At 39.4% G+C, this 26,663-nt stretch overlaps 4 protein-coding genes across 8 annotated transcripts in view; 2 read left to right on the top strand and 2 right to left on the bottom strand.

Moving 5' to 3' along the window:
- LOC146475494 (melanopsin-like) overlaps nt 1-13,520 on the top strand; it is a 28,257-nt gene extending 14,737 nt beyond the window's left edge. For 3 of the 4 annotated variants that reach the window (XM_085115912.1, XM_085115911.1, XM_085115913.1), the window contains exon 2: nt 10,642-13,520. In XM_085115912.1, the coding sequence (XP_084972038.1) occupies nt 10,675-11,754 (1,080 nt within the window). In that variant the 5' untranslated portion in view covers nt 10,642-10,674 and the 3' untranslated portion in view covers nt 11,755-13,520. Of the gene's footprint in view, nt 1-7,650; nt 7,709-10,641 lie in introns of all 4 variants that reach the window. The other variant, XM_085115910.1, reaches the window with a different exon arrangement.
- A 148-nt stretch (nt 13,521-13,668) lies between these two features.
- On the bottom strand, nt 13,669-17,519 carry LOC146475493 (selenoprotein P-like). Its single transcript, XM_085115920.1, has 4 exons — nt 17,348-17,519; nt 16,307-16,569; nt 14,637-14,864; nt 13,669-14,259 (listed from the first exon to the last, which is right to left on the bottom strand). The coding sequence occupies exons 2-4, from the start codon at nt 16,342-16,344 to the stop codon at nt 13,995-13,997; spliced, it is 531 nt and encodes a 176-aa protein (XP_084972046.1). The 5' UTR covers nt 16,345-16,569; nt 17,348-17,519; the 3' UTR covers nt 13,669-13,994.
- Nucleotides 17,520-19,150: 1,631 nt separating this feature from the next.
- Nucleotides 19,151-20,780, bottom strand: LOC146475492 (uncharacterized). The gene has a single exon (XM_085115567.1). The coding sequence runs from the start codon at nt 20,679-20,681 to the stop codon at nt 19,629-19,631; it is 1,053 nt and encodes a 350-aa protein (XP_084971693.1). The 5' UTR covers nt 20,682-20,780; the 3' UTR covers nt 19,151-19,628.
- Nucleotides 20,781-21,154: 374 nt separating this feature from the next.
- On the top strand, nt 21,155-26,411 carry LOC146475491 (chloride channel CLIC-like protein 1). Of its 2 annotated transcripts, XR_014865882.1 has the most exons (4): nt 21,155-21,380; nt 22,680-23,393; nt 24,073-26,025; nt 26,080-26,411. XR_014865882.1 is itself a non-coding variant. In XM_085115869.1 (3 exons), the coding sequence occupies exons 1-3, from the start codon at nt 21,222-21,224 to the stop codon at nt 24,700-24,702; spliced, it is 1,503 nt and encodes a 500-aa protein (XP_084971995.1). In that variant the 5' UTR covers nt 21,155-21,221; the 3' UTR covers nt 24,703-26,411. The 2 variants fall into 2 exon arrangements, 1 of the variants encoding a protein (XP_084971995.1); XM_085115869.1 differs by having other exon boundaries at nt 24,073-26,411.
- Nucleotides 26,412-26,663: the final 252 nt, after the last annotated feature.

Genomic DNA, 26,663 nt, shown 5'->3' with positions numbered 1-26,663 from the left:
TGTTTGGTGCTCAGGGCCACCGTGGATATTTGTTCGAATGTCCTTTGTCGCCTCAGAAATTCGAATTTAGTCGTAAATAACATCTGCAGTTTTTCTCAGCTCAGAATTTCATAACAGCGGTAAAACTACTTCCTTTCGTTTTCGAAGGTGCAAATATGTCGTTTAAAATGCGAAAAAAGGTCAGATAGCATTTTCGTTAAACCAACAAGCAGCTCTTAAGTTCGGGGAATTGACTGATTCCGTTTCCTAAAACTTTCGGCAACTTAAATTTTCAGTTTAAGCATTCGAACAGATCAGATCTGTATTAGTTGAAACAAATTTGTCTTGAAAAGGGCACAGAACGACCTGGGAACACAGTGGAGACAACATTTGAAGTATTTGTTTAAACGTTCTGTTGTGCTCTAGAATTGTGTCGTACGTATAAACGAGACATACTAGTCATGACTAGTATAGCACTAGAAAATGAATGACTTCGGATTATTTTGAAGTAATGTTTAAAAAGCGAGCAGCAGTGGTTTATCGGGACTTAAAACCACGAGGCGCAGCCGGGTGGTTTAAGACCCGATAAAACACGTGCTGCGAGTTTTTTGAACGGCTACATAAACCTTCCTGGAAAAGCGTGTGCCAATAGCGTTCATAACATTGATGATTTTGTAAACGTTGGAAATTAGCATACGAGAAAAACATTAAACACCGCCAAGAGATTGACACCGCATACTAAAAAGGAGGAGGTTTTATCGGGTTTTAAAACCACTGCACGTGATGTTCAGTATCGACCATTTGACAGGTCAATGGGCTTACGAATTATTAATAAGTTTTTGAAGGAATTTTTAAGAAACCAAGGGTTAGATCTAAAAACGAATCTGCTTATTCAAAGGAATTTGTTAGTTGCTGCACTCATTTTAAGAGTTAAAGCCTTGGTTAAAAAGCTACTAATGTGAAAATTGTTCACAAACGTAACTGCCGAACTTGACGACTCTCTGCCGACAGCATGCCCGGAACATTGCGTATACCACGAAATGATCAGATTCCTCTGAATAGGCTTGAAAGCTTAGTTGGCAGAACACTGCACCCGTATCGCAGAGGTCATGGGTTAGAATCCCGTTCAAGCCTGAAATTTTTTCAGACTTACAACCGCTCAAGTTACGTAAATATATTATAACTGTGAGGATCTTTCTTCTACTTAATCTTTCACACGCAGTTCAAATAAATGTTTCATATAATCATATTCGTGAAATCAGGCTTGCTCTTTTTTGGCACTATTTGTTCTACGATTTGTTGCTGATTAGATTTTTTACTACAGGACACGTTGTGGTGGTCCTTACAAAAACAGTTACTGGATTTTACTTAATTTTCTTTTGCAGCTGTTTAGCTTAAATTACGTACATAACTACAATAGTCTCTCATCTATTATTAATTATTTCATCAGCAGTTCAAACATAAATTTGATATATTCCCTAGCTTTCCAAGAAAGTAACTACCGGGCGAAAAGATGCTCTCCTTAAATCTTGTAAGGAAAAAACACCTTATATTAACGAACCCCTTTTGAGTAAAAATTGGCTGACCTTCTCGCGGAAACATATTCTATTGGAAACATACAGTTCTAGTATGAAAAAATATCTGAGATCCGCATTTCAAAGAATACATTAAAATTAAAATCGGAACACATTAAGAACTGGGAACTTTAGATCAGTGAGTTAGAAAATTGTCCTCTCAAAACATAAAGAATGTAGTTGAACTAAACAACGTGATGACTGCGTTTATTATCAGTGCCATGCATTTGTGTGTAAAACCTTACCAAAGTCCGTAGAAAATAGATCAAGTGAAGGTGCTACATCTCTTAAATTTTGTCATGTATCTTAAGTAGTATCTTGAGTCCGTAGAAAATAGATTAAGTGAAGGTGCTACATCTCTTAAATTTAGTCATGTATCTTAAGGAGTATCTTAGGTCCGTAGCAAATAGATTAAGTGAAGGTGCTACATCTCTTAAATTTAGTCATGTATCTTGAATAGTAGTATCTTAGGTCCGTAGAAAATAGATTAAGTGAAGGTGCTACATCTCTTAAATTTTGTCATGTATCTTAAGTTTAATCACTCGGTCGGAATCCTTTAACTTTTGGTTTATTTCCCTGCATATATTTTTGGTGCAAAAATTTGGTATCTAATGAGTTGAAGGGACCTTAAGCAGTCTCGACGAATCTATGGACGACGACGAGCGTGAGCGAATAGGACCTGGGCCGAGGACGCCGTTCGCGGTGGGAAAAACGAATGTTTAAGCAAGCTGGGTTGAGGACGCCGAACGGCGGGAAAAAAAAATAACAAATGTTTTAGCAAGCTGGGTTGAGGACGCCGAACGGCGCGAAAAACAAATAACAAATGTTCTAGCAAGCTCCCGACCTCGAAGCTCTGAGAGTTGTAAATCGCGTCTTTTAAAGAAATACGAGAGTTGCGTTTTTTAGGTCATGAGCACAATACCATTAACGAAGAAGAATTCCTTCTTCTATCGGAAGAGTTTGAATCGAAGAATCCTGAGAACCAACGAAAGGGTTAAGCGGTCACTTCTGTCCCAATTTGTACGCCTGGGCACCCAGGATAGAATACTTCGGTAAAAATCTAATCTTAGTTTTACTGAAATAGTCCCTCTGGACAAATATTTATACAGTCATAAGCATTGAAGGGAAACTAAAACACTTACGGGTTCTTTCCCGCCGCCATCGAGCAATTCAGCTCTCAGTTGTCTAACTTGACGGATATATTTGCGTCCAGCTTTCGGTAAAAATCAGAAAATAAGTTTCCTTTGAGCAAATTTTATTATAAGACATGATAAAATGGACACAACGATGAGAAAAATCAATTTTAACACTTACGTTCACTCGAAGACGGCAAATCGGTTGTTTTGACGTCCTCAACACCATGTGGACGACATCTATGACATGCGCAGAAGCTGCTGCATGCGTTGGAAGACTTCCGGTCGTCGTCGTCATGGTTGCTTAAGGTCCCTATTAAAAAACGGATGTTTCGAGCGCTAGCTCTTTGTGAGACCAAAATTGAGGTCAACTTTAATTTTTTTTATTGATTGAGTTATTCATTTATTGGTTTTCCAAACAAACACTTTAGAGCGGTTTTCAATTGAGTGTCGAAAGCAATTTCGCGTTTGCTTTGGTTTCGCATTACCACGTTCTGTGATTGGTTAACAAAACTCTCGCTATTTTCTCAACCAATGGGAATTCAAACCAAAACCAATCGTACGCGTGTTTTGGCAGCACAAGTTTTCCCGCGCATGGCGCCAGTTACATGTATTTGCTTCGAATTCTTATTGGCTCGTTGTGTTGTTTACATCTGTTGCGATTGGCCAGAGTAATTACTTTGTGGTTTTACGACACTCAATTGGAAACCACTCTTTGATTCATCACATATTGTTTGCTTGTCTAAGATTGGTCAAAATTCGTCACGTGATGAAATATGCCGCAAGCAAACCCGGGACGTGTCTGATAGTCTTCCGAGAATGATAGCCTTAGTTTACGAAAGTTGAGTCGCTTCAGCGCAATGAAAGACATTGTTTGAAAAATGGAGGAGCGTTCTGCTGTTGTAGCGGACGAGGACGCAAATTAACATGAAAAACACTGTTACTAATCTAAATAAGTTTGCTTCAAAACTGAAAAAAAAAAAGAAAAAAAAAAGAGGAATTGAAATATAGTAATTTATACATTTGGAATAAAAATGGCAGTAACAGAGCATTTGCCAACCATAGGAATTATGAAGCAGTTCATTTCAAAGAATGTTTTACTGTGCATAATTTGTTTACAAGGCAAAATCTGTTTCAAAACTATTCCTGGCCAGTGTTACTGAGAAATTCAACCAAATCGTCTAATTCGCGAGTAACCTCATCCCGTAGATACTCCACAATCACCATTGACCGGGTTTAGGCACGCTGAGAATTTGGTATTCCTTACGTTAGGTTTTTTTCTTAAATTTTCACGGTAGTTGGCAAAAGTTATTGTAGTTAGAAATTTGAAAGGAAAGGTTACCACGCTTGAAAACTAGTCTAAAACTTGTTTATTCGGGAGGGAACTGGGACGAGTTCTACGAAAAACAGATTGATTTCCGCACAAAATGCAAATTAAGAATTTTGTTATTAGATTTGAGTAAGATTGAATAATATTTAGCAGTTAGCTAGAACTGAACAAAACTGAAAAAACAAAAAAACAAAAAACACGATTTTGCCGTTATGCGCAGTAGAGCTACGCACAGCAAAACAGACTTACCTTAAAATTAATGCGCGTTTGCCATTGGCCGCAAACCGCTGGCACTTTATCACGTGATTAGTAGTGCTGTTGCCGTCACTTTCGATATTTTTCGACGTTTACAAAACTGCAGAAGGTAGGTTTTTACCAAAGTTATTTTATTGTACCTCAGCTTTTTATGAATGTTATCTCTTTATCTTTCACTTCGTGCGAACTAAAACATAAAAAAACAATATTGTTTTATTTTTCCCCGACCGCTAGCTGAAACACCAAAATTGAGCATCATGGACAATCAATTTGGCGGCCCCTGTTCCTTGTTCCTTAAATGCAAAAACATTCACAACCTCTAGCGCAAAACGCTGGGTCAAGCTGCAGTGTACGGTTAGCCGTAAACGTGATTCGAAACACCTTTAATATTTAACAGTTATCCTGCGAAATCGCGTGGAATATCGCTTGCCCTTGTACTTAACCGACGAGGCCGTAGGCCGAGGTGGCTAAAATAAGGGGACATTCCGGAAGATTGAGCAGGACAATTGTTTTGTTAATCAACACCTTCATAAAATGAAGTACAGTCTTATTGCAGAAAAGAGCTGGAGACGATCTTTACTGTTGCCATTTTTTCTCCCCGACATAAGAAATTACATATATAACATGATATCTGTTGACTACGGACGACGAATATTCAGTGCACCATGACCATATTTCGGCAATAGTGCTAAATAATCATAGAAGATGTCGGCTGAAAACTGTGTGCTTTCTTTTGTCCAACATCTTCTCACAACAAACAGAGTGTAGACTATTTGCTTTGTTCCTCGTTTCCTTGTTTACGAGAAACCAGTTTAGCAGATTGATTTCACTCGTTGCTTTTGTAATGACTGATGAATGATTGACGATACGCTGTCAAACTCTCATAACTCACTAATGTACCCTATTTTGAGTCTCCGTGTGATTGGCTGAAAATAATGGAGACTCTTTCATCGCATTTTCCTTCGAGTTGTTTAACAGAGACGAAACCTGACACTTCTCTATGGCGAGTTTCTACACATTTTTTTAAAATTTCCAATCAAAATAAAACCAGAGGGAAATTATGAAAATAACAAAGCACTTTTTACCGATAAAAAAAACTTTATCAAGATGGAAAGAAGAGAAAAAATGTAGTTTGTTATCATTAATCAGGAAGGGCTGGACTATGTGCACTGATTTTCAAACATTAATATATTGCCGTGGGATATGCTACAAGGCTTAGATGACGTGCGAAAATTTGGATGTTTACACAGCCGTCACCTTTAAATTAAAACGATTTTGACAAATCAAAAAGATTTTGTCTTTTGTTATTCATAAATGGTATCGGCTAAAAGTAATTATGAGTCAGAAATATCGCCTTGCGTGGATTGGACAGGAAACACGAAAAAAATACAATGAAGACGATCAGAAATAATTTAAAAAAGGGCTCATTTCCAGGTAGATAACAGCGAAATTTAACTTTGAGGTGAAATGCAAAATTTATCGAACAGCGCTTCGTGTAAAAACTATATTGTTATCTGATTTGATAGTTAGATGCAGCCTCGTTCTTGGCGCGCTGCCGAGAGTGACTGGTTACCACTTGAGCAAACTAGAGCTCGGTCCCAAGCCTCAGACAGGCAGCCTGGCTAGTCCTGGGAACGAGGCTGATTTCGATAAACAAATGGATAAGGGGTTAGTTTCTGAAGAAACTGTGGTGTTACGTGGGGAGTAGAAACGTATGTTTGGTTTATCAACAGAGATGATAACTAAAGATGAATTGGCCACACCGTAAAGGGATTCGAGTGCTCTGACGAAGGGCTAACGCTCCAAACGTCAGCACTGGAATCCCTTTACGGTGGCCAATTTACCTTTAGTTATCAACCCTGTTGATAAACCAAACATTGATTCCGGAAACTTTCGAAAAGAGGACAGGTCGATGTACGTTAGGAGAAAGCATAACTTCCGATCAATACAAGACCATAGCAAAACTAAAATTAAAAGAATATAAACTGTCGCACGTTTTTCAATGTCCAAATTATTTGAAATGTTCACCTCAAGTAAAATGACTCACTGTGTTATTTCCCAACGTCAGCGAACAAAACCGAAGACAAATTGTATACAAATGTGGGCGTTCTATATTACCTGCGTTGCCATTGTTTGCCAAAGCATAGCAAACAGAATAACCTTTATTTGATTTATAGACTGATTTGTGGATATTTGTCCATATAGACAGCTGTTCAAAGAAGCGACCAGTTTTTCTCGAGGGAACTGCGAATTTCGAAAATTGAATGTTTGTGGAAATTAAACCGTTTGTTGTCGTTTAGTCGGGTGTGCAACGACCGACAAAAACTGGCCATATTCGGCAAAGTCACTAAACTTCTAGACTGTTAACTATTTACAAACAAGTTGCTTAGCCTAAGTACGCCATTGGTGGCACCACGAAAGGTAATTATCTGGTTTCATACTCAGACGAACAAGTAAATTAAGAAAAAACAATTTTTCTTGCTTCATTGGATTTTTAACATTCAGTTCACGATTTGGTAGAAGTAGCTCTGGGCTTGCCCCAAGGCAACGAGAAAAGAGATGGCAATCGGAAAAATATACATGTGTATTAAAAACTAACAATCAGCGATGGTGAATCGGGTTTCAGAAGCCAATCTATATTTCATTAATTTCTGGTGACATAACCGTAAACACAATCGCAATTATTTTACAAACAGGAAAATGTCACGCGAAACCGAATTTCTCGTTAAATTTTCAAAGGACTTTTTCCTTTTCTAAATTATTTTACACTGCAGCCTCCGGAGGTAGGCCAACTATCATGGTCTAAAAGGCGATGATTTTATTTTCAAGGAAACTCTAATTTTCGATCGACTACAGTGGCAACACTCACAGGAAATTTAAGTACTCAAAGCGCTGAACAAAACTAAAGTCTAAACACATGTCATAAACAGTGGTGTATTTTCGTTGACATCTCGGCACCCTCTGTTTCTGGAAATTAACTGGCCTCTCCCAGCCAATAACAGAACACACACGGTGAGTAAATGTATACTGCACTTTCATCTCTTTCCGAGGGCTTCAACTGACAACAACACTGTTATGTCAGTGCGCTATTATCACAACTCCAAACATTAATTTTCAATAAACTGTAGACAATGTGAAATTTGCATATCCGTTTCGCAGTTTTTATCCAGCTGTCCTTACAATCAATGCTCTTTTAAAAAAGTTGCTCTGAAGTTTTTTTGCTTTCGCTGGCGCTCTCTTTCCCAAAATCATGCAAGCAGTGGAGCGAATTTTTGACACAACAGCGCTGAAGTCTCATAGTTTACGATTTAGTCAACGTTACTTCGAAGCTCTATTCTAGGCGAGAAAACCTGAACAAACGTAATTCTTCTATCCTTAGGAGACGAGACGAAATCTCTGCACCTTACAAGCAAAACAAGTCACATTATGAGTATTCTGTAAGTACGACATTTTGACGACGTTATTTTATGGCCGATTTCTAAATTACATATCGTTTAAATTATATTATTAGTTGAGAAGACGAGTTCTCACTTTCATTTACAAAAAATCAAATTATTGAACCCGGAGGCACTAGTATAAGAAAACTTTTAAAATTGTCTAGCTGTCGTGTCAGCTATAGAAGAGGTTATTGCACGCACCAAAAATACAACTTTTTTTGTAGGGTTTATCAGTTCGGAAAAAGACAATTTTTGCGCAAGTATCATATGGCAACGAAAAAAAAGCAAAAAATTGCGCAAAATAACAGCTCGTTGAAAAGGCGTGTTTCTTTCTAGGTGGGCTACTATTGCCTACTCACAATTTTCTCTACAAATTGTAATTTAGAATTTGCATATGTTACGGTCTCCCTCCACGACAAAAACATCACGTGTATCTTATTCGCTCGTTGAATTGTACTCAAAATTCTCTACATGACTCTTTTTCTGCGTTCATATTTCTGAGGGCTTATTTTAAATTAGTATACACTATCAAAAATAACGTCTCTAACCACAGGGTCAGTCTCAAACATACCCTGAGGTCGAAATATTGGAAAATTAAATATATATAGCCTTGCTCTTTTTTAGATTATTCACGGTTCTACAATTTTTTGCTGATTAGATCCTTCACTGCAGGATCCGGTACTTTTATCTTGTCACGGTGGTCCTTCCAAATACAGTTACTGGGTTTTACTGAACTATCAAAAGTAGCCGGGTCGGAGTTCCGATAGACTGTTCACAGTCCCCCTATTTTTCCGTGGGATTCTCGAGACCGGTAAGCTTCAATGGAACCGCCGCCATCTTGGTTTGTAAAAGCGAGCGCGATTTGGGGAGAGTGTCTAAACTACCGAGGGGAGCGGGAGTGGGTGTTAGTATAGTGGGGAAGGGAAGCGAAAAAAAATCCCGCCGCCTCCCAACTCCGCTCCCCTCCCCTCAGTAGTTTAGACACTCTCTCCAGATCGCACTCGCTTTCACAAACCAAGATGGCGGCTGCTCTATCGAAGCGTACTGGTCTCGAGAATCCAACGGAAAAATAGGGGGACTGTGAACAGTTTAGAGTTCCGATTCCGTCGAAAACCCCGCTTTAATTAAACGATATCAAGCAGGAGTGCGCGAGGGAGAAATTTGAATCTGAAAACGCAACTCTAGCGTGCTTTTCTCTGTTGCTGTATCCTAAACTAAAACAATTATTTTTTAACAAGGTACTAGTGAGCAGTAGACAGCAAAGAAATCTTGTTGACTCAAGGTTTATTCTCCTACCGGTTTCGTCTGATAACTACAAACTTCATCAGGCAGTTTGAAACAAAATTACACGGGAAACTTATTTATTCATAACTTTTACAATACAAATCACCACACCCACAAAAAAATACGTGCAGAATATGACTAAAACCTTGCATAGAAGGTGTGATGTTTAATTTTCGGGCTCATGGCTTTAACGTTAAATGGAACTTACTGTTTATCGAAACTTATCAAGAATGCAGATTCTATTGATTTTTTTAAAACGTAATTTGAAGACCGTAATTTTTAAACGAGGTTTTTCGACTTAACTTGGTATAGCTACCTGTAATTTCATGGTGCTAATTTTTAGCACAAACTTACCATAAAATGATAAGACTTTGAACTTTACCTTTCAAAATCGATAAAGAATGAATTGCTTCCCAGGAAAATTGTCCATTGAGTAAGGTATTAGGGCATGGCCGGTTTCTCAAGTCCCGGTAACCTTAAAGCCCCGATAGTGTTGTACAGTGTTCAAACAATATATTAAAGACGAGAAAAAGTGTTTAATCTCATTTTCAAACAAAGCAAGTGGTTTGAAAAACGAGGCGTATCTGAATTTTTCTTTTTTTATACCCTCTGCGAGGTGTTTGGAAATGGGATGAAACATTCTGCGAGTGTTTGATTTAGCTTCTCAAACCGGTTAGCAATTCAAAGCATAAAGTTATCAGCACTGCCAAGAAACGGGCTTCTGTTGCGATAGTGGTTTTGAATGCAAGCACCGAAGCTGGTAACTGAGTGTGCACTTGACTAGGGTTTGTATGGTAAACGTTCGGGGATCGAGACCAAAGTCGAGCAGATTTTTTTCCCGTACAAATATTAATCGTCCAACTTTTAAAAACATACAAAGTTTCACAAAATCTCACCGGCTTTCACGTCAGGGTTCTAGTACTTGGTTAGTTTGCTAATTTCGACATGTTACGTCCATTCCTCGTACTCTTTACGTTCTATTCCATAATTTAGTGAAAAGTTGGTCACGTGACGCCAAAGTGCAAAGGCTCTGTTACAACCTCGTTCCCAGGTAAAAGCCCTGGGAACGAGGCTGGAACTGATTCTGACCAAACCGTCGCGGTGTCAAAAGGATAAACAGCTACTAAGAAATACTCTTGACAAAGCTGTCAGAAACCTGTTTGGGGATGTCCTACTGTAAAGATCAATAACTTTAGTTAGGCCTGTAATGCTCATAAGTCATAATTACATTCAACAAAACCTTAAGACATTCGTCACTTGAGCTTTATTGTTTAGCCTGAGTAGCAGTCGTTTCCGTTTCCTTTAAGCCAAGTGCTTGCCTTTCTTGGCTTAAACGGAATGGAAACGGCTGCTACTCAGGCTATACTGTTATGCTATGAAGACCAGCGGCGGTCTCGTACCCAGATTCAGCTCAGGCTCTTTGGTCAGTAAAATTAAATGCAAGGCTTTGGTCAGTGGTTGGTCTCCAGGCGACCAACCGCTGCTCAAAGAACCTGAGGACTCTGGGTACGAGATTGGACACGTGATCGAAACGTTCACTATTTCTTTTTTATTCCCATTCTTACGTTAACATTATCGAGCATTATGTCTCGAGCTAGTACACGAAAAACAGAAACTACTTCTGTTGTTTCTTTCTTCCTCTCGTCTAGGCGTCCAATCTGAAAATCCCACGGGAATAAAGAATGCATGACTTCCAAAACAAAAGCGAAGGACTGGAACCTTCAGAGAGCATGAGTACGCATGTGCATTACGTCATAGCTTGTGTGTACGCCCTTCTAACTGTAGCAGCCATCAGTCTGAACACGCCCGTGCTTATCACCTTCGTAAAGGACCAAACGCTTCGCACGCCATCCAACAGGCTTATTCTTAGCATAGCGGTTGGTGATTGGTTACATGCAGTGCTGGCGTATCCCTTGGGAGTTGTTGCGAACGCGTCTCGTGGTTACCGAGCAATGACAGGTGTGACGTGCACATGGTACGCGTTTATGACAGCTTTTTTGTCTTATGGTATTATGCTTCATCACGCCACCTTCGCTATCGAGCGAGCAATTGTTATAAACTGCGCCATAACGCCTTTGACTATCGCCAAAAAACTCAATTTTGTAATCACCTCGCTTTGGGCTTTCGCTCTCCTTTGGAGCTGTTTCCCGCTGTTTGGTTGGTCAGCGTACGTTCCCGAAGGACAAGGCGCCCTTTGCTCGATTCGCTGGCAATCGTCTGATTCCCGTGACATTGCTTTCGTAGGGTGCATCTTCTTTTTCTTCTTTCTGACTCCCATCGTTTCCATGGTTACAGCCTACTTTAAGATTTTTCTCACTATAAAGAAAATGAGCAGAAATGCGCGTGACATTTGGGGCGAGACCGCTGGCCCAACTCTAGAGGCCGTCCAATCAGAAAAAAAGATTGCGCGCATGGCTTTTGTGATGTCGTTTTGTTTTCTGTTTGCATGGACGCCTTATGCCATTGTATCGTTATATTCTGCGATTGGAAAACCGGGGACGATATCTCCCTTGACTGCTACTTTACCAGCATTATTTGCAAAAACAGCAGCGTGCTATAATCCAGTTATTTACTTTTTACTGTTTAAAAAATTCAGGGAGAGTCTCCGAGAGACAATGCGACCATTATGTGGACGTTTCATGGATCAAGAAACTTCTACAAACATCGAGCTGAATAAAGGAGAGTTATCTTGGGAGCCTGATAGAAACAGTAACAATGATGAAAATGATGAATCTTTACTAGGAAGTAGTCCGAGTGAATGAGAGCGCTTCGCTTAACCCTTTAACCGGTAATATCAAAAAACAAATTCTCCTATCTTGTCCCCACACTTTTCTTATAAAAGTACTTGGGAGAAGTTATTGAAATATCAAAAAAATTCACCTTAGGTGATCATATCCTTAATTCTCATGACCTCAGCGGTTGAACAAGCATTGATATTAGAAGGAGAAAATTGATGTTGATCACTGTTAGGGCTTAGAAAGTTAAGGTCCCATCCACACTAATTTTCGCACTAAATTTTACGTAGAGTTCATTAATTATTAATATTAAAAAGTGTGGAAGTAATACATTTTTATTTAGGAATACGGCAAACAGGAACATCTTGTGTCTTACTGCTGCTTTATATCTACGAAAACAAAATATTGCAAAACTATTTATTTACGAAATTCAACAAAAATTGAGAACTCTGGGAAGTTTAACTCATCAACCTTCAAAAATTCTTCTGTTTCTTTCTACTTGAAAAATACCCGTAGAAATTTTTAACCCAAGTATGTCTCAAAATCGTTCATTTCAACCCCGAAGAGGCCTTCGAATCTTCCCGCCACTATCAAGGCTGGTTTTCACTTGGACATAAGCGTAAGCATAAAGAGAAGCAGTGAAAGCACTAGCTACATTTAGCTACATAAACATAAAGAGAGACGCATGCGCAGAAAACAATTTCTTGACTGGATTCTCCGCTTCCCTATTCTCGATTCCAGAGCCCTTGGTGTATGACGAAGTCAAAGCCGAGTGGCTCTGGGGTCTTGAATGTCATGTTAAACAAGATGGCGGACGAAATGGTTGACTGCCTTGTGCTTGTGCAAATGTTGCCCTCGTTGTCATTAGTGAAAATTGCGACATAGGCATAAGCATAAGCACAAGAATAACGAACGGGTTCGTTCCTCTTGCTTCGTTCTTCAAGCTTATGTCGTAGGTGCTCTCACTTGCATAAGCGGCGTTTGTGCTAATGCTTGTCATGCTTATACTTATGCTTTCGTACCAGAGTAATTGTGCCTCAGATCCGGTCAGAATATGAAACGGTAATCTTAAAATCGGATGATATAGAGAAACGTTGGCCCACTTAGGGCGGGTCATCCTCCTTGCACGGCGTATGAAGTTTGACTTCTACCCTGGACAACTTTTCTCAGAGAAAACAACCCTTTGATGAATACTTTGTTTAGTTAACGTTTAAGCTTTATGGTACTTTATCGGGCACAAAAAAAAAAAAACTACATATGAGAAAACGAGAGAAAAAGAAGAAAAACGTACATGGTGGGCTAAATAATAGGAGGAAATTAAATTTCCATTCTACGATTTCTCACCAGTTACAAACAAAATGAACGCCTTACTTTAAAACGGGTGCAAAATACGATGAAATTTAAGGTCAAATTAAAAATAATTTATACTTAAATTGGATGCCGGAATTGTTATTAATCAGTAATGATTTATTGTGTAAAAGTAGGAACCATAATCAGGGATGGAGATCGTAACGGGATACCATTTTGATTTGTGGGCTTGTCTCCATGTGATGCAGCAAAAAATCTACTTTAAGAAAACATTGCGCCGGACCATTGTGCCGTACTTGCGTGACGCGCATGCGTGTAAATGATCAGGATCACGCGTGGAGAAATTGATTTTCTTTCCGCCCGTTCAAAATGGCGTCCACATTTACAAATTCAGCCAGTGAATATCTCCTCGGTGGACACATTTAAGGACTTAGACTCTCACAACGAAAAAGTAACAATTGAAAGAAGACAGGGTAAGTTGGAAATGGATTGCCAGATCACATGACTCTCACAGTTAAGTCAAAAAGGCGCCAAAACGGTGGCGCTGCGTGCGTTGCTACTGTTGAATGAATGAAACAAACTGAAATAATAACAACAACAGCAACAACAACAAACATAAGTCTCCAGACCTGGTTGACAAAGAAAGGTATAGTTTTATTTTGTTATGGCGCTTAGCTTCAAACTATCAAAAGTTACACGGGAAAGGTTTCATGTAACTTTGTCATAACTGAAGAATTCGGCGCTACTTTTAAAAACTTTAAATCTTTTTTTTTTTTGCCTCAGTGGTGCTTTTCTTTCAATCCGACTTTGTCCGCGGTACTTCAGAACAAACAACTTTCGCGTTTCTTGTCTGTTCGTCATATTTAAACAAAGTCTTCATAGTTAAGCCAAAACTTTAACCACTGGCAACAAACGATCCGTCAGTTTCACCGCAACGCATTGCAAAAATCCCTGCCAGTCTATTGCGTATCTTCTCTACTTGATTCCCTGTTTTGTTTCGCGTTGTTGCTATTGAAATCTTCGCTTGAATGTTCGGACGAGGAAGCAGTCGCTGATTCAGATCGAGGTTGTGACGTAACGCTCTCTGACGTCAAGACTGAGGAATTGGTTGAAAGCTGCCGTGACGTGGAAGACTGGGTTTTAGTCACTGTACTGAGCGTGGTCATGACTGGACAAAATCGTCGGCATTTCGAGTTTTTGCTAATAACTTTCTCTAAAGAATTTCTGAAAACAGAAAGAAAAATGTTTGTCAGCTTTTTCTACTGTTGTTTTCTTTTCCTATTGCATTGCCTTATTGTCATTATAAGGTCTCGGTATTATTCAGTGGTCAACCTCGTTCCCAGGAAAAAAGAGAAGACCTTGGGAACGAGGTTGATTCAGTTACATGTACCACTTTCTTAGCTTAATTTTCCTTGTCTTTCATTCGATCAAAAGCTCCTCCACACAGTTACTGCTGATCTGGATGATTCTAGCTGACCGCGTATAAATTATTCATATTTGTCACCTTTTCAAAGTAAGCATATCTCGAAAGGTGAGTTGTAAAGGCGATTTTTCATGCAGTTCGCATGGGAGATATTCCACTATACAATAATGTTACTCGCCTGACAAATGAATATCCTAGATAGCTCCAAGGCATGGTGAAATGATCAACAAGGAGTCCACACCGATCATAGATCAAAATATCGTCTTTTACACCACCCAACATTCCCATGATGTCTTGCGAAGCTGGCTCTTGGTAGACTGGGAACGAAACCCTTTTGGTCAGCTCATTGATTGTGGCAGCGGCTCTTTTCATGTTCAAAATCATGAAAGAAACATCAGTGATATTCCTGCAATGAGAAATTGGTAAACTGTTGTTATATTATAAGGGAAAGCTGGGAAGAAATTGAGACACACACAAGCTGTGTAGTCAAAGTGTAACTTCAAGATAATACAGTTGAACCTCTCCACAACGGCCACCTTGGGGACAGAAGAAAGTGGCCGTTGTGGAGAGGTGGCCGTTGTGGGGAGGTAGGGATGTAATATGACACCTTTTGTTTTCGGGAAGTACAACATGTTTATTGTGTCAAGTTCATGCTTATTGTAGCCTATAAGCTCCTATAATGGCAATCCAATCTTAAATAAGATATACATAGATAAAATACACAATAAAACGTATAATATTTTGAATCAAAATGTTAACAAGACGAAACGAGCAAGGTTTGCAACATTCGCTATACATGTATTATTGTAGACAATTTATGCTTACTGCAGCATATAAATGGAACACAATCAAAATACGTATATCATTAAAATGGATACAGAAACGTAATGTTCCGAAGACTAATGCCGGTTACTGCATCAGTTTATAAAAAAAAGGTTTTTACAAAAAAGAACTGTACTGGCCGTTGTCGAGAGGTTATTTTGGCAGTTGGGGACGCACTTTAGTGGCCGTTGCCGTTGCAGAGAGGTGGCCGTTGTAGAGAGGTTTAAACAAGAGCTAATGTATGGACTGTCCGCCGGGACAAAAACATGTGGCCGTTGTAGAGAGGTGGCCGTTAGTGGAGGTTCGACTGCAGTCAACTCCCGTGCGGAGACTAAGTCGTGTTGCTAGTTATAAAGTGATTTTCAATTAAGCGTTGAAACTAATAACGCGTTTGCCTTGGTTTTACTCTACTATGGTCTGTGATTGGTTAGCAAAACCTGCGCCACTTTCTCAACCAATGAAAAGCAAATCCAAAACCAAAAGTGGCTTGGCCGCACGCGTTTTCCCGCGCTTGGCACCGGTTACAAGTATTTGTTTCGAGTTCTGATTGGTTCCTTGCACTGTTTACGCGTTGTGATTGGCCAGAGTAATTACTTTGTTTTGGTTTTACGATGCTCATTAAAAACTACTCAACCTCGTTTCCAGGGTTTTTCCCTTGTAAATTGGAAGGGATAAAGCCCTGGGAACGAGATTGAAACCCATTCTACAACAAGACTAAATGTGTGACTTCCGGCGTTACGTGAGGACCCTAAGGGGACTCCACGTGTGGCACTTTCCACAAGGGGCCCGGGACATCGAGTCAGGCCCCTACCCTGGCCATACACAAACACTACATTCGTAACCTAAACTAACGGGACACTTCCCATATGGGGGGATTCATCGAGTCACGGTTAAGCCACACACAAACACTAGATTTGTCACCTCCAATAAGGTCCACTTCCTATCTGATCCACAAGGTAACTATGTTGGATAAACAGACGAACTTACGACATACACTGATACACAAATGGACAAATGGAGTCTTACTTCTTCAAGACCATTTCTTTATACATGATGTTCATCATGCCAGCCTGCCACTGGCAAAAGCGTCAGCTGGCCAGCAGTAGTCCCAGGAATACCACGTGACCCCTTGACCGCGCATCAGCCAATGGGTTGCGTTGATCAATGGTCCACGAAGGAGGCCGCTTGCATGTTCTTGAGCTTTCAGTGCTGAGAATCAGAAATGAAAGCAAGGCAGCCAAGAGCGAAGCACCAACTGCACCCATTGATGAAACACGAGAAGGAAAGACCTATTATCGAAATCAAATGCAAAAATAACTTAAGAAAATTAAACGTAAAACATTTATTCTTCCCATGAGAGTGAAAGGTTATCGCAATAAAATGTTCATTTTACGTCGTTCTCTAGGTGGTAAAAGACGGGCGAGATCATGTAGTCAGACAGACCTCGATTATAACTTATCCACCGCCGAAATTCGAAACCGTTCACTTCAAAAGGTTTTCACGGACACACAGAAGACGTTACAAAGGTGGCTTTAAAAATATCATGAACTCCGAACAAAAGACTCGCTTTAAGATGTATGCAGTTAAACCAACTGAAAACTAAGAAATGAATCGGACGTTTACCATTTGGGTGGTTTATACATCACTCAAGTTGATTCAGTTTGAAAGCCTTTTTATAGTACGTTCATTTCTATACCTTCTTGTTATTTTGTGTCGCAGTTTGTTATTTCTGAATGAAACGAATCCTAGAAATGACACAATAATTCCGCGTCTAGCTGGTGATATGATTTTCGATGTGGGTCCTCAAGGTACACAGACACATCAAATTTTGTTTCGGCAACATTTGCCCGGAAACTGATTCGTAACCATGTAAATATTAATTTTACTTCCAAACCTGAATGATCGAAACTACGCGGGAATTTTTCTCTGCTATCTTTGAGAGAAAAAACAGAAGGACAGAGATCTCAGAAAAGCTCAGTGAGGATGAGTATTCTAACTGATGAACTGAACTTCATTTAGTCTTCCGTTCTGAAACGCATCTTAATTAATAGCTGCACTACGACTTACCGCGCGATTTTAGCGTCTTTTCGGAGTTGCTTCTGTCTTCAGAGAATTGCACCGATAGATATCCTTGCGTGCTTTCAATGCCAGGCTTTGAATATATCTTGTTTTTGGCTTCCCTGCTTCAAGTTGCGGTCCAGGAGCAGAGCTGATAGCAGGGTAATATGATAGCCTTCGCATTCTGTGCTGGCACGAATACAACAAAAATTAAGTCATTTAAAATTTGTCTGTCATTGAGTGAAAACATCAGTAACGTCATTAACCTTTCTAAAGGTTATTTATAGCCGCCGCGTCGGCTCTCTGCTCATTACGCTATCAATAATGACACGTCTGCGATGGAGGAGAAGAGGCTGCAGTGGTGCACGAATGACAGGTGCGGGTTTGTTAGAGGAGAGATTGCATCTCTGGAGGATTTCCATACAAAAGTTCCATCCGTGATTGACTGCGCATGCGAGCTTCGGGAGATGCAAGAATCAACAATACCACAATCTTCAGGGAGCGAGAGGTGAAGGCGTGACTGAAAGCAGTGGCATTGCAATCCATGCGCGCAAGAATCCGGAATCGCACAATTTTTAGCCTTCAGGCGCACTACGCTTAGTCTCCTTCGTAGCCGTCGTTTGGGCTCGTCACGCAATGCACGTTGCGTGACTAACCCAAACGAAGGCTTCGGAGGAGACTACACCACGCTGCGCCCCTCTTTGAGTAGGCCTCCGCCCACGTTTCACGTCCCCCACGGCTTCGCGCCCGTCACTCAATGATCGCGCGATTCTCGATTGTCTTATCGTACGGGTCACTATCGCGGTACGAATTAAAATGACAGTCTAGTGTAGTCTCTATCGATACCAGAAGTATTTCTAGGCCAAAGCAGGACTTTAATGTGCCAGTCACGACCATAAATCGCGGGTTCAAATGCCTGGGCCGGGGAGCTATATACGGTATCTCTGATAAGATTAAAAGTTAAATGTGACCATGGGAGATCCGGTAAGGAACGATTTTTAGAAAAGGCTTGGTAGAAGGTGGAGGTTGATGGCCATTTTAAAAGGCGCGCTAGCAGGTAAGAAAGTTTTTAAATTCGGAAAAAATTATTTCATAGAGCCAATGTTATGGAGTCAGCATGGTTCTCATTCATGGTTGGGTGTTTACAGTCAACTCCCTCTATTGCGGACACCCTTGGGACCGCGAGTTAGTGTCCTTAATAGCGAGAGTCCGTAACGGCGGGAATTTATTTCAGTCAAACGTCTGTAATATATTTTTGCCAGGGATTCAGCTGCTGTCCGTTTTATTGGGGTGTCCGTAGTAGCGAGGTGTCCGCAAGGCGAGAGTTGACTGTATTATGCTGCACAAGGTTGCTCTACCTTGTGGGTCTGTGGATCAAATCCTAAACTGAAGTCTGACCATTTAAATGAAAGCTACTGAGCAGTACTTTCCTGTAGTGCTGTTTGTTATGCTGTACAAGGTGATTCTAACCTTTGAGTCTGTGGATGAAATCCTAAAGTTAACCATTCAAATGAAAGCTACTGAGCAGTACTTTCCTTTGGTGCTGTTTATTAAGGTGGTTCTAACCGTTGAGTCTGTGTATGAAATCCTAAATTGTGACCATTCAAATGAAAGCTACTGAGCAGTACTTTCCTGTGGTGCTGTTTATTAAGGTGGTTCTAACCGTTGAGTCTGTGTATGAAATCCTAAATTGTGACCATTCAAATGAAAGCTACTGAGCAGTACTTTCCTGTGGTGCTGTTTATTATGCTGTGCAAGGTGGTTCTAACATTTGAGTTTGTGGATCAAATCCATTCAAATGAATCCATGTCATTATCTATTAACAACTAACAAGTTTTATTGAACAAATTAAACATGATCACTATCATTTTATATTTTTATAGTAATAACAATATATATTCTGATTAGAACTTTTCATATCATAGTGTACTCTTTCATTTCATTTTAAATTTCTTTAGACTTTTTCTACAATTAGATAATTTGGATAATCATTTATTTGTATTTTATATCTCTTGGGATCTCATACAAAACTGAGTTTCATGGTTTCAAGAATTTAAATGGGTTTCTTGTCATTAAATTTTGCTAACGACGTCCTTCGCTATAAATAACACAACATGGCTTGTCACGCAATCGTGACTGTCACGCGAACATGCGTGACAATAACATTATCCACTTCAAATTTGCAAAACAACAACAAGATATACAAATTATCACATACTGGCTATATATTTCCAGAGTAACAACATAAGCAACATTCAAGAGAGAACTGTCAATGTTTGTAATCAAAGATTCAAACTGTATGATTTAGAGCTAGCTTGTGCTGTCCAAGCGCAGTGTGACTTCCAAAAAACCTTCCACAACGCACACAAGCCCAGTGAAATAGCTCCTCACTGTGCTGATTCAAGCTGACTTTCGATTTGAAGCTCTTGAAGCACACGCCACAGGTGTAGATGTACTCGATGAATCGAGAGGGATCTCTGAGACGGCCGGTGCGAATGCAGTAGACACTACGCAAGAACGCCTGTCTACGCTTGTACCAAACTGTGTAGCTAAACTGGAAACCGTAGATAGAGCTGGAACAGTCGGAAGATACCGAATTTCGACGCTCTCTGCTGTAATTTTCCACCTCAACGACCCCTCGAGAGTAGCTGCTGGAGTAAGCCTCTCGTGGATTTCGTTCGTAACGCAAGTCGTATCTTGAATACGGATGAAAGCGACGTCGCTTGCATCGTCTGCGGTGATTCATTTTGCAACCGCCGCGTTGTCGTTGCACTCTTCTATCGCCGCAGTCGCTTTGAGCTCGGTTCCAATTCTTGTGCACTTCTTGGCGAGCTGAACGCGAGCGCCTTTCATCTTCTTCGTAGTAAATATCCACGTCCTTGGACGGTGTGCGCCGGGCTGTAATTTGAAGGTCATTTCCTCGCCAAGTAAACGAACGAGAGGTTTCTTTGAGAGCTGCGGAACCGTACAAAAGTGATGGATAATCAAATACGTTCTCCACGTATTCAATCCTTTTCGTCTTAATGTACTTGCATTTTCCAATCTTTTCCAGCTCTTGCAACACCCAAAGTCTTCGGTTGTTTAGAGTGTACCATTCCCATTTCTCTGGGTAGAAGACAACTTCAATGACAGGAATATCCTCAACGAGAATTTCTCCGTTCTTTATCTGAGTAAATGTTTCCACCAGAGGAATGCCGTTGTCAAATTTCGAGGCAATTAAGTTTTTAGTGAAGCGTATTTCTGAAGGTTTCAAAAGAACGAGATAGGTGAAATTCATCGCGATATTGTTACGTCGAAACTGGGAAAACTGGAAGATTTTGCACGCTGATAAACAAACTTGCATGCACCACGTGCCGACTATGGCGCGAAAAATTCCCAGGGGTGGAAAACAAACAAAGACACTAAGGAGGGTGGTGTAAGAACAGGTCGTTTATTATCTTGGCGAAGATTATTTCAAATCTCAGTCACTTACTATAAAAAAAGAATTGCCTCAGATAATAGAGTATGCTTTTCTTTTGGTAAATTCGAGGACAGAAATAAATTACAAGGAAGCAGACAAAAAAAGACAACAAAATCAAACAAAAAAAAAATCGAAGTTAAACGTGTACGTGTAAGAGGAATCGTAAGAGAAACGAGTAGCAATTACGATCAATTACGGTAAGAGAGAAAAAATAATAAGAGGAGAAGTTTAAAGGTTTTTTTTGGCTGAAAAGGGAAAGAAGAAAAGGAACAAAATAGTTTCATGTAGGGATGGATGGGTCTGTTTTCTTTTGGGAGGGGAGGGGCTGAGTTAGTTACCAGTCTCCCGTTTTTTTCCTGAAAGGCTTCAAATTAAAAGCAGGAAGGCATTGAATGTATCGTTAGAAACGTCCTTCTAAGGGAAATGAGGGTTTTTACATTGCTTTTCTTCAGTTTCACCTGGTTCTGTTGTCTGACTCTTGGAAGAGAAGATGCTGAAACTGGGAAAACACCTCCGATGCAAGAATGGCTGGATCCAGGCGACATGATTCACTACGACACGGACAGAGTGTTGGAAAGCGCGGTTAGTTCTCGTTTTTGTATTCAATTCATTGAGTCATTGGGGCATGCGTTTTAATGAATCCCTTCGGCTGAACATAATCAGCATTATGACTGTTTTAATCTCACTTTGAAAATTAGTATATTTTGCACGCTTTGCTTCGTATGCACACCAAGCCATCTTGTTTGAAGGGTTAACAGGTCCCCCGGTTTACAAGTGATTTAGGGAAGGTGGCGGGGGGAGGGGAGGGGTGGACTTCAGACTTTCAAATATTATTCTTTATAGCGGTAAATTGCCCAAATATGACCATGCTGTTGTAACAGTTGGCTGATTATATCCTCTCATTTCTTAGAGGCCCTTTTATGGTTTTTTGGGGTGGTGTGTATCAGCTGGATTCAAATCTGATTGAAGATTTTAAGGCAAAATTTGAGAGCAAATGATTGGTTTCTAGTGAGAACAAACAGCCTGGTCCAATTCCATGAATTTTTTGTTACCATACTTATTCGATTATGGCGCTTATTTAATTTTGGGCCCATGAGGGGGGGCGTTTATTTAAGGTGGATGGTGATATTTGTGGGTGGGTGCTTATTATTTCCCCAACGTTTTCAGCAAATGAGGATATTTTTAGAGAATAACAAAACAAGGGATAACAAGTCTACATTTCTCTTCAACAAGACAAAACAAAGTGCAAAGCTAACATAAACAAGCCATAAACAATATAAAAGTTCATTGACTAACATGTCTAAAACCAATTTGGAACAAAACTGATGCTCCCCTTATTTCAAGCTGGACTAGTATGAACTATTTTTTGTTGGGAGGGGGTTGGGGAGGGCAGTTATTTGAGGGTGGACGCTTACTAATTTTTTGGGCTTTCAGGGTGGGTGCTTAGTCGAGGTGGGCACTTATTCGAAGGTGGGCAGTTAATCGAATAAATGCAGTATGTTAGGTTACCTTTGGTTGCCCATGCAGTGTTCCAGACAACTTTCAAAATCAGAGAGTCAATGAAGAATTTTGAGGGATCAATAGCTCTGGTAGTAGTACACTATGGAATGATTGTAAATAGTTTTAATTTTAAATGTTTGTGATTGCTTTAGATTTTAGAATGTTTATTTGAGGAAATTGTTTTTAATAGGGCAACCCTCATGATTTCCCCTTTCAGGAAGTTTTTTATTTTGTTGTTAAATTCCTGAATAAAATATTATGACTGTTATGTTATTATGTTATGTTATGTTATGTTATGTTATAAAATGATCTAATTTCTTTATTATTTTTTTGTACTGTTAGTTAAATATTTACCCTTTTTTTCATTTTTATCTCTTGAAGACAACTGATTGTGGTGGACTCCAAACGAAGCTTTCACAGTGCTACAAAGACTTGGTAAATGTGCCCCAACAATGTCAGCCCTGCAGTGAAAAAACGGTTGTCAATGCATCACCATGCGACACCCCTTACTTCAAAAAAGTAGCGAGAAGTATATTAGGTAACATTGAAGATTATGGAGAACACGAGGTTATAATCACGGCTTCAAAAGACAATGTTGCTACTCTGGAGAAATTTGTCACATCCGGTGATGGAAATGTGCAAGATGTCTGTGAAGTGATCATTGGTGTCGTATCAAATTTCAAAAGTAAAGGTTATCTGTATGAATCTGGCCAGTGGGACAACCCTTCTTTTGGTTTCTTAACCAAGGAGGCCTTACTCATTTTGGCTGCCATTTGTTTGGTGATCTGGGCTGCTGTCCTTTTCGAGAAGCGCACAAACTTAACGTGGCGATCTCAGTTCTGGTTTGTTATATTTTTATGTTTTGTCATAAGCATTCCTTGGGAATGGTATCATTTATACAGAAAAGCGTTTGCTTCTAAACAAGCTCAAATGGCAAAGGAAATCCCCAAACAATGCCAACCTGATCATGTATTACAGCCACTAGAGTCTTTCAGGCTTTGGCTGAGAAATTCATTCACATTTTCTGATGACCTGTGCGTTAAATACCAGGAGATGCTACTTGTTGATCCTGCGTGGGAAGTCTCTCCATCAAAAGTGAGTTTACTTTGAATTTCTAATCTTTGCCTAGAATGTCTTTTACTTACATGTACATGTCATTGTAAAGCTTGATAGGGGAGATGCTTGCAGGCATGGGCAGTTGATAGTTTCAAAATAATTTTTGAGCAAAATCCCCTCCCCCCTCATTGATATCTTCATCATCATCATCATCATCATCATCATCATCATCATCATAATACCCTTCTAAACTCTGTCCCTAAACCCACTTGACATCTTTAACTTTGAATTAAAGGTGTGTATATGTGAGTGCACGAAAGCTCTCTTCTCATTCACGGCATTGTTGTCTAGTGACAGGAAAAGTTTTCTGTTTTTTTTTAGTTGATAAGTCTACACTTGAGGTTTATGTTACTTATCTTGGATGGATGTTGTCGTCCGTTGTTTCAGTTTTGCAAAATATTTAGAAGTCACTGTTATTTGCCCGAGGCTGCACAAAATTTCAAAGCACCAATTTTGGTCACAATAATTCATTGCCTGCTATTCCAATATTTCAAGGCTCACCTGGTTCCACAAGACTCTTGTATAATGTAGAAATTCAAAATATTGTTGACATATGCAATCAACAAAATGCAGATCATGCAGACTTTGCATGGGTCTGTATCATTGTTTTGCATTTTTATATCCTATTGATGTATCATGTACCATCAACTCTTAACAGGCAATATCTGCCACAATAGCAAGTGTTATTGCTCAGCCGTTTGAACACATCGCCGAGGCCATTGGCAAAAGTTTCCGTGCCCTGTTTAAAGAGGTCCCCATCCAGTGGCAGCCATTTGTGTTCATTGCAGTCATCATCATTATTGTCATTGCTATGTTTACGTTGAGTGGATTACAAGTGAGGCTACCGTTTATGACAATCACCACCGCCCAAGCCCTTCCTGGAAACTTCCACGCTGACTTGCAGCGGCTTGAGAATCAAGTTCAAAATGTTGGAGCTGCGATTCAACAGCTGAATCAAGCTGCAGAAGAAAGAGACGCGATTGAACACATTCCACTGGGAGAGGACATACGCAATCAACAAAGACAGATCATGCAGATTTTAAATGCTATGAATGAACAGCAACGGAGAGGAGCCCAACCTGCAATTCAAGGAGCCAATGGTCAACACGAGCAGGGGGCCATGGATCCTGCAGAGGGGGGAGCTAATGTTGCAGGGGCTGAGGAGGAGAGGCCTGAGAGAACACCTGTTATGGAGACACCCAAAGTTAAGGTCCCTGTGCAGAATTCAGAGGAGGATAAAACCAAGTTTAATACTGTTGAGGATGTTGGCAGTTCTAAGGAGTCATGACATTTGTTTCTTTCATGACACTGTCATACAATGTACAGAACAGACTATTTCACACAAGTTTATGTTGACTTTTCACTCACAGCATACCACTAAAAGGATGCTGAAAGCCTTCCTTTAAAATAAAAAGATAAAAACTGCTCAGCTTTTTGGCACAAATACATGCAAATAAATATGCATGTTAGCTGAACTATTTGGCTCTTTGACAACTTGTTATATTGCTTGGAAGGATGCAAACCAGAAGTTAACCAGTTTCGATTACATACAGTGTAGTTTTCAAGAGTCAAACAAAACGAAACTGCATTAAACTTCATGGTTATTCCTTTTCAGTGGGATTTTCCGTGGCAATCAAAATAATTATTAATAACTGTCTTGATCTGGTTGCGCTGGCGTTATTTGTTATTGTTTTGCATTTTATTTCTGACCTTACGATAGTTTTGCTAGAGAACTTTAGGCCATGATACTTACAGTATTTATTTTAGTGCTACACGACTCTTACCGTGCATGACAAGGGTGGTAACTTTCTTTCAGCAGTACCGTACGTGTGACAAGTCAATTAAATTTGGTGCTAGTCAAACCTCAGTAATTTAAGTATTTATAAGTTAATACAAATCACTCGTGGGGTCATTTCTGTGAGATTGTCTTCAATACAAAAGTGGGCTTAATAACAAGGTGGTTGTATTAATTCTTAGCTGGAATATCAACAAGTATTTTCTCTTCACTGTTTTCCATAAATTTATTACAGTTCTAGCTGGGAGAACTTGTCTAAATATCAAGACACTTATAAGTAATCTCCTATTTTTCTCATTAAGAGATAATTATTAAGGATAAAAATTAGCTAAGAAAACACGTTTTGATGTTGCCATTACATCATTAATTTTTCAAGTGACAAATAAAAATTCAAAACCAACTTAATATATATCTTGTGAGGTGATAAAAAATGAAAAAGACTTAACAATAAATAACATAAGTGTGCGTGTAAGGTAAGTATGTCCAAACAAATAGTTTTGTGCGAATGGAGTCTGATGGGACTTCATCATACTTGGTTTTAGCTGGATTCGGAATCAGACTCCATGTGCGGAAAACTATTTGTTGAGACATACTTACCTTGCACACACACTTATATGTTATTTATTGTTAATTCTTTTTTTTTTAATCACCTTGCACAGTATTATATTATTAAAGTTAGTTTTGAATTTTTATTTGTCCCTTAAAAATGATGTCATAGTGACATTGTGTTTTCTTTGCTAATTTTGATCCTTCATTGTGTATCTACTTAAAATGTAATCTTATTCGAAAGATAATTAGCAAGCAAAATATATGTATGTGAAAATTGCCTCCTGTGCGGAGATGTAACACACGTGTGTCTTTGCACAGGAGGTGATTTTCATACTCCAACTCATGTCTGCATTAGATTAATAATGCACTATTGCTGTAAGCAGGCAGGCAAGAAGCAGCAAAAGTCCAGTCGTTTAACAAAGAAATTACTAGTTTTATTTGTCATGGTGTAGTTAAAGTAGTTGAAATTACATGTACATTCAATAATTTCTCTCTCAAATCAGAATAATTTAACAAATATTCGTCTTTAAATAAATGCTTTGTAGACATCAAATTTTCCGTTTTGAAGTAAGCAAACTATTAAAGCATACATGTAGATGTCTAACTTTTCAGTTTACTGAGTAAGTTAAAGTTTGACATTTCTCAAGACTTTATGCAGGCCCAAGATTTATGAGTGATTTTTAGTAATCTGGAACAACTATGTAATCATTATTAATTTGGCTTCAGACTTCATTAAACCATAGCTTCAATCATCCTCGAAGACGCAGTGCTGTTGGCGGGAAATACATGCATGTTCCAGGTGTAACTGCTGAGAGTAAACTTTTTCTTTGGATGTGAGCAAACAAAGGTATGCTTGAATAACTGCTTAATTAACTGAATGCTGGAAGTTTGTAATGAAAAATGGA

Source organism: Pavona decussata, unplaced genomic scaffold, assembly GCF_977016875.1.
Source record: "Pavona decussata unplaced genomic scaffold, jaPavDecu1.1 SCAFFOLD_84, whole genome shotgun sequence".
Classification (NCBI taxonomy): Eukaryota; Metazoa; Cnidaria; class Anthozoa; order Scleractinia; family Agariciidae; genus Pavona; species Pavona decussata.
The sequence above is the reverse complement of the archived record's forward strand: the minus strand, read 5'-3'. Positions and strand labels throughout refer to the sequence as shown.

Bases quoted from the DNA above. Each gene is read 5' to 3' on its own strand.
- LOC146475492 (XM_085115567.1), bottom strand. From the start codon at position 20,681: ATGCAAGTTTGTTTATCAGCGTGCAAAATCTTCCAGTTTTCCCAGTTT.
- LOC146475493 (XM_085115920.1), bottom strand. From the start codon at position 16,344: ATGATGAACATCATGTATAAAGAAATGGTCTTGAAGAA. The intron at 14,865-16,306 runs GTAAGACTCCAT...TTCTCATTGCAG, and splicing joins AAAGAAATGGTCTTGAAGAA to GAATATCACTGATGTTTCTT. The intron at 14,260-14,636 runs GCGAGTAACATT...TTCTGTTTTCAG, and splicing joins CTAGGATATTCATTTGTCAG to AAATTCTTTAGAGAAAGTTA.
- LOC146475491 (XM_085115869.1), top strand. From the start codon at position 21,222: ATGAGGGTTTTTACATTGCTTTTCTTCAGTTTCACCTGGTTCTGTTGT. The intron at 21,381-22,679 runs GTTAGTTCTCGT...TATCTCTTGAAG, and splicing joins ACAGAGTGTTGGAAAGCGCG to ACAACTGATTGTGGTGGACT. The intron at 23,394-24,072 runs GTGAGTTTACTT...AACTCTTAACAG, and splicing joins GGGAAGTCTCTCCATCAAAA to GCAATATCTGCCACAATAGC.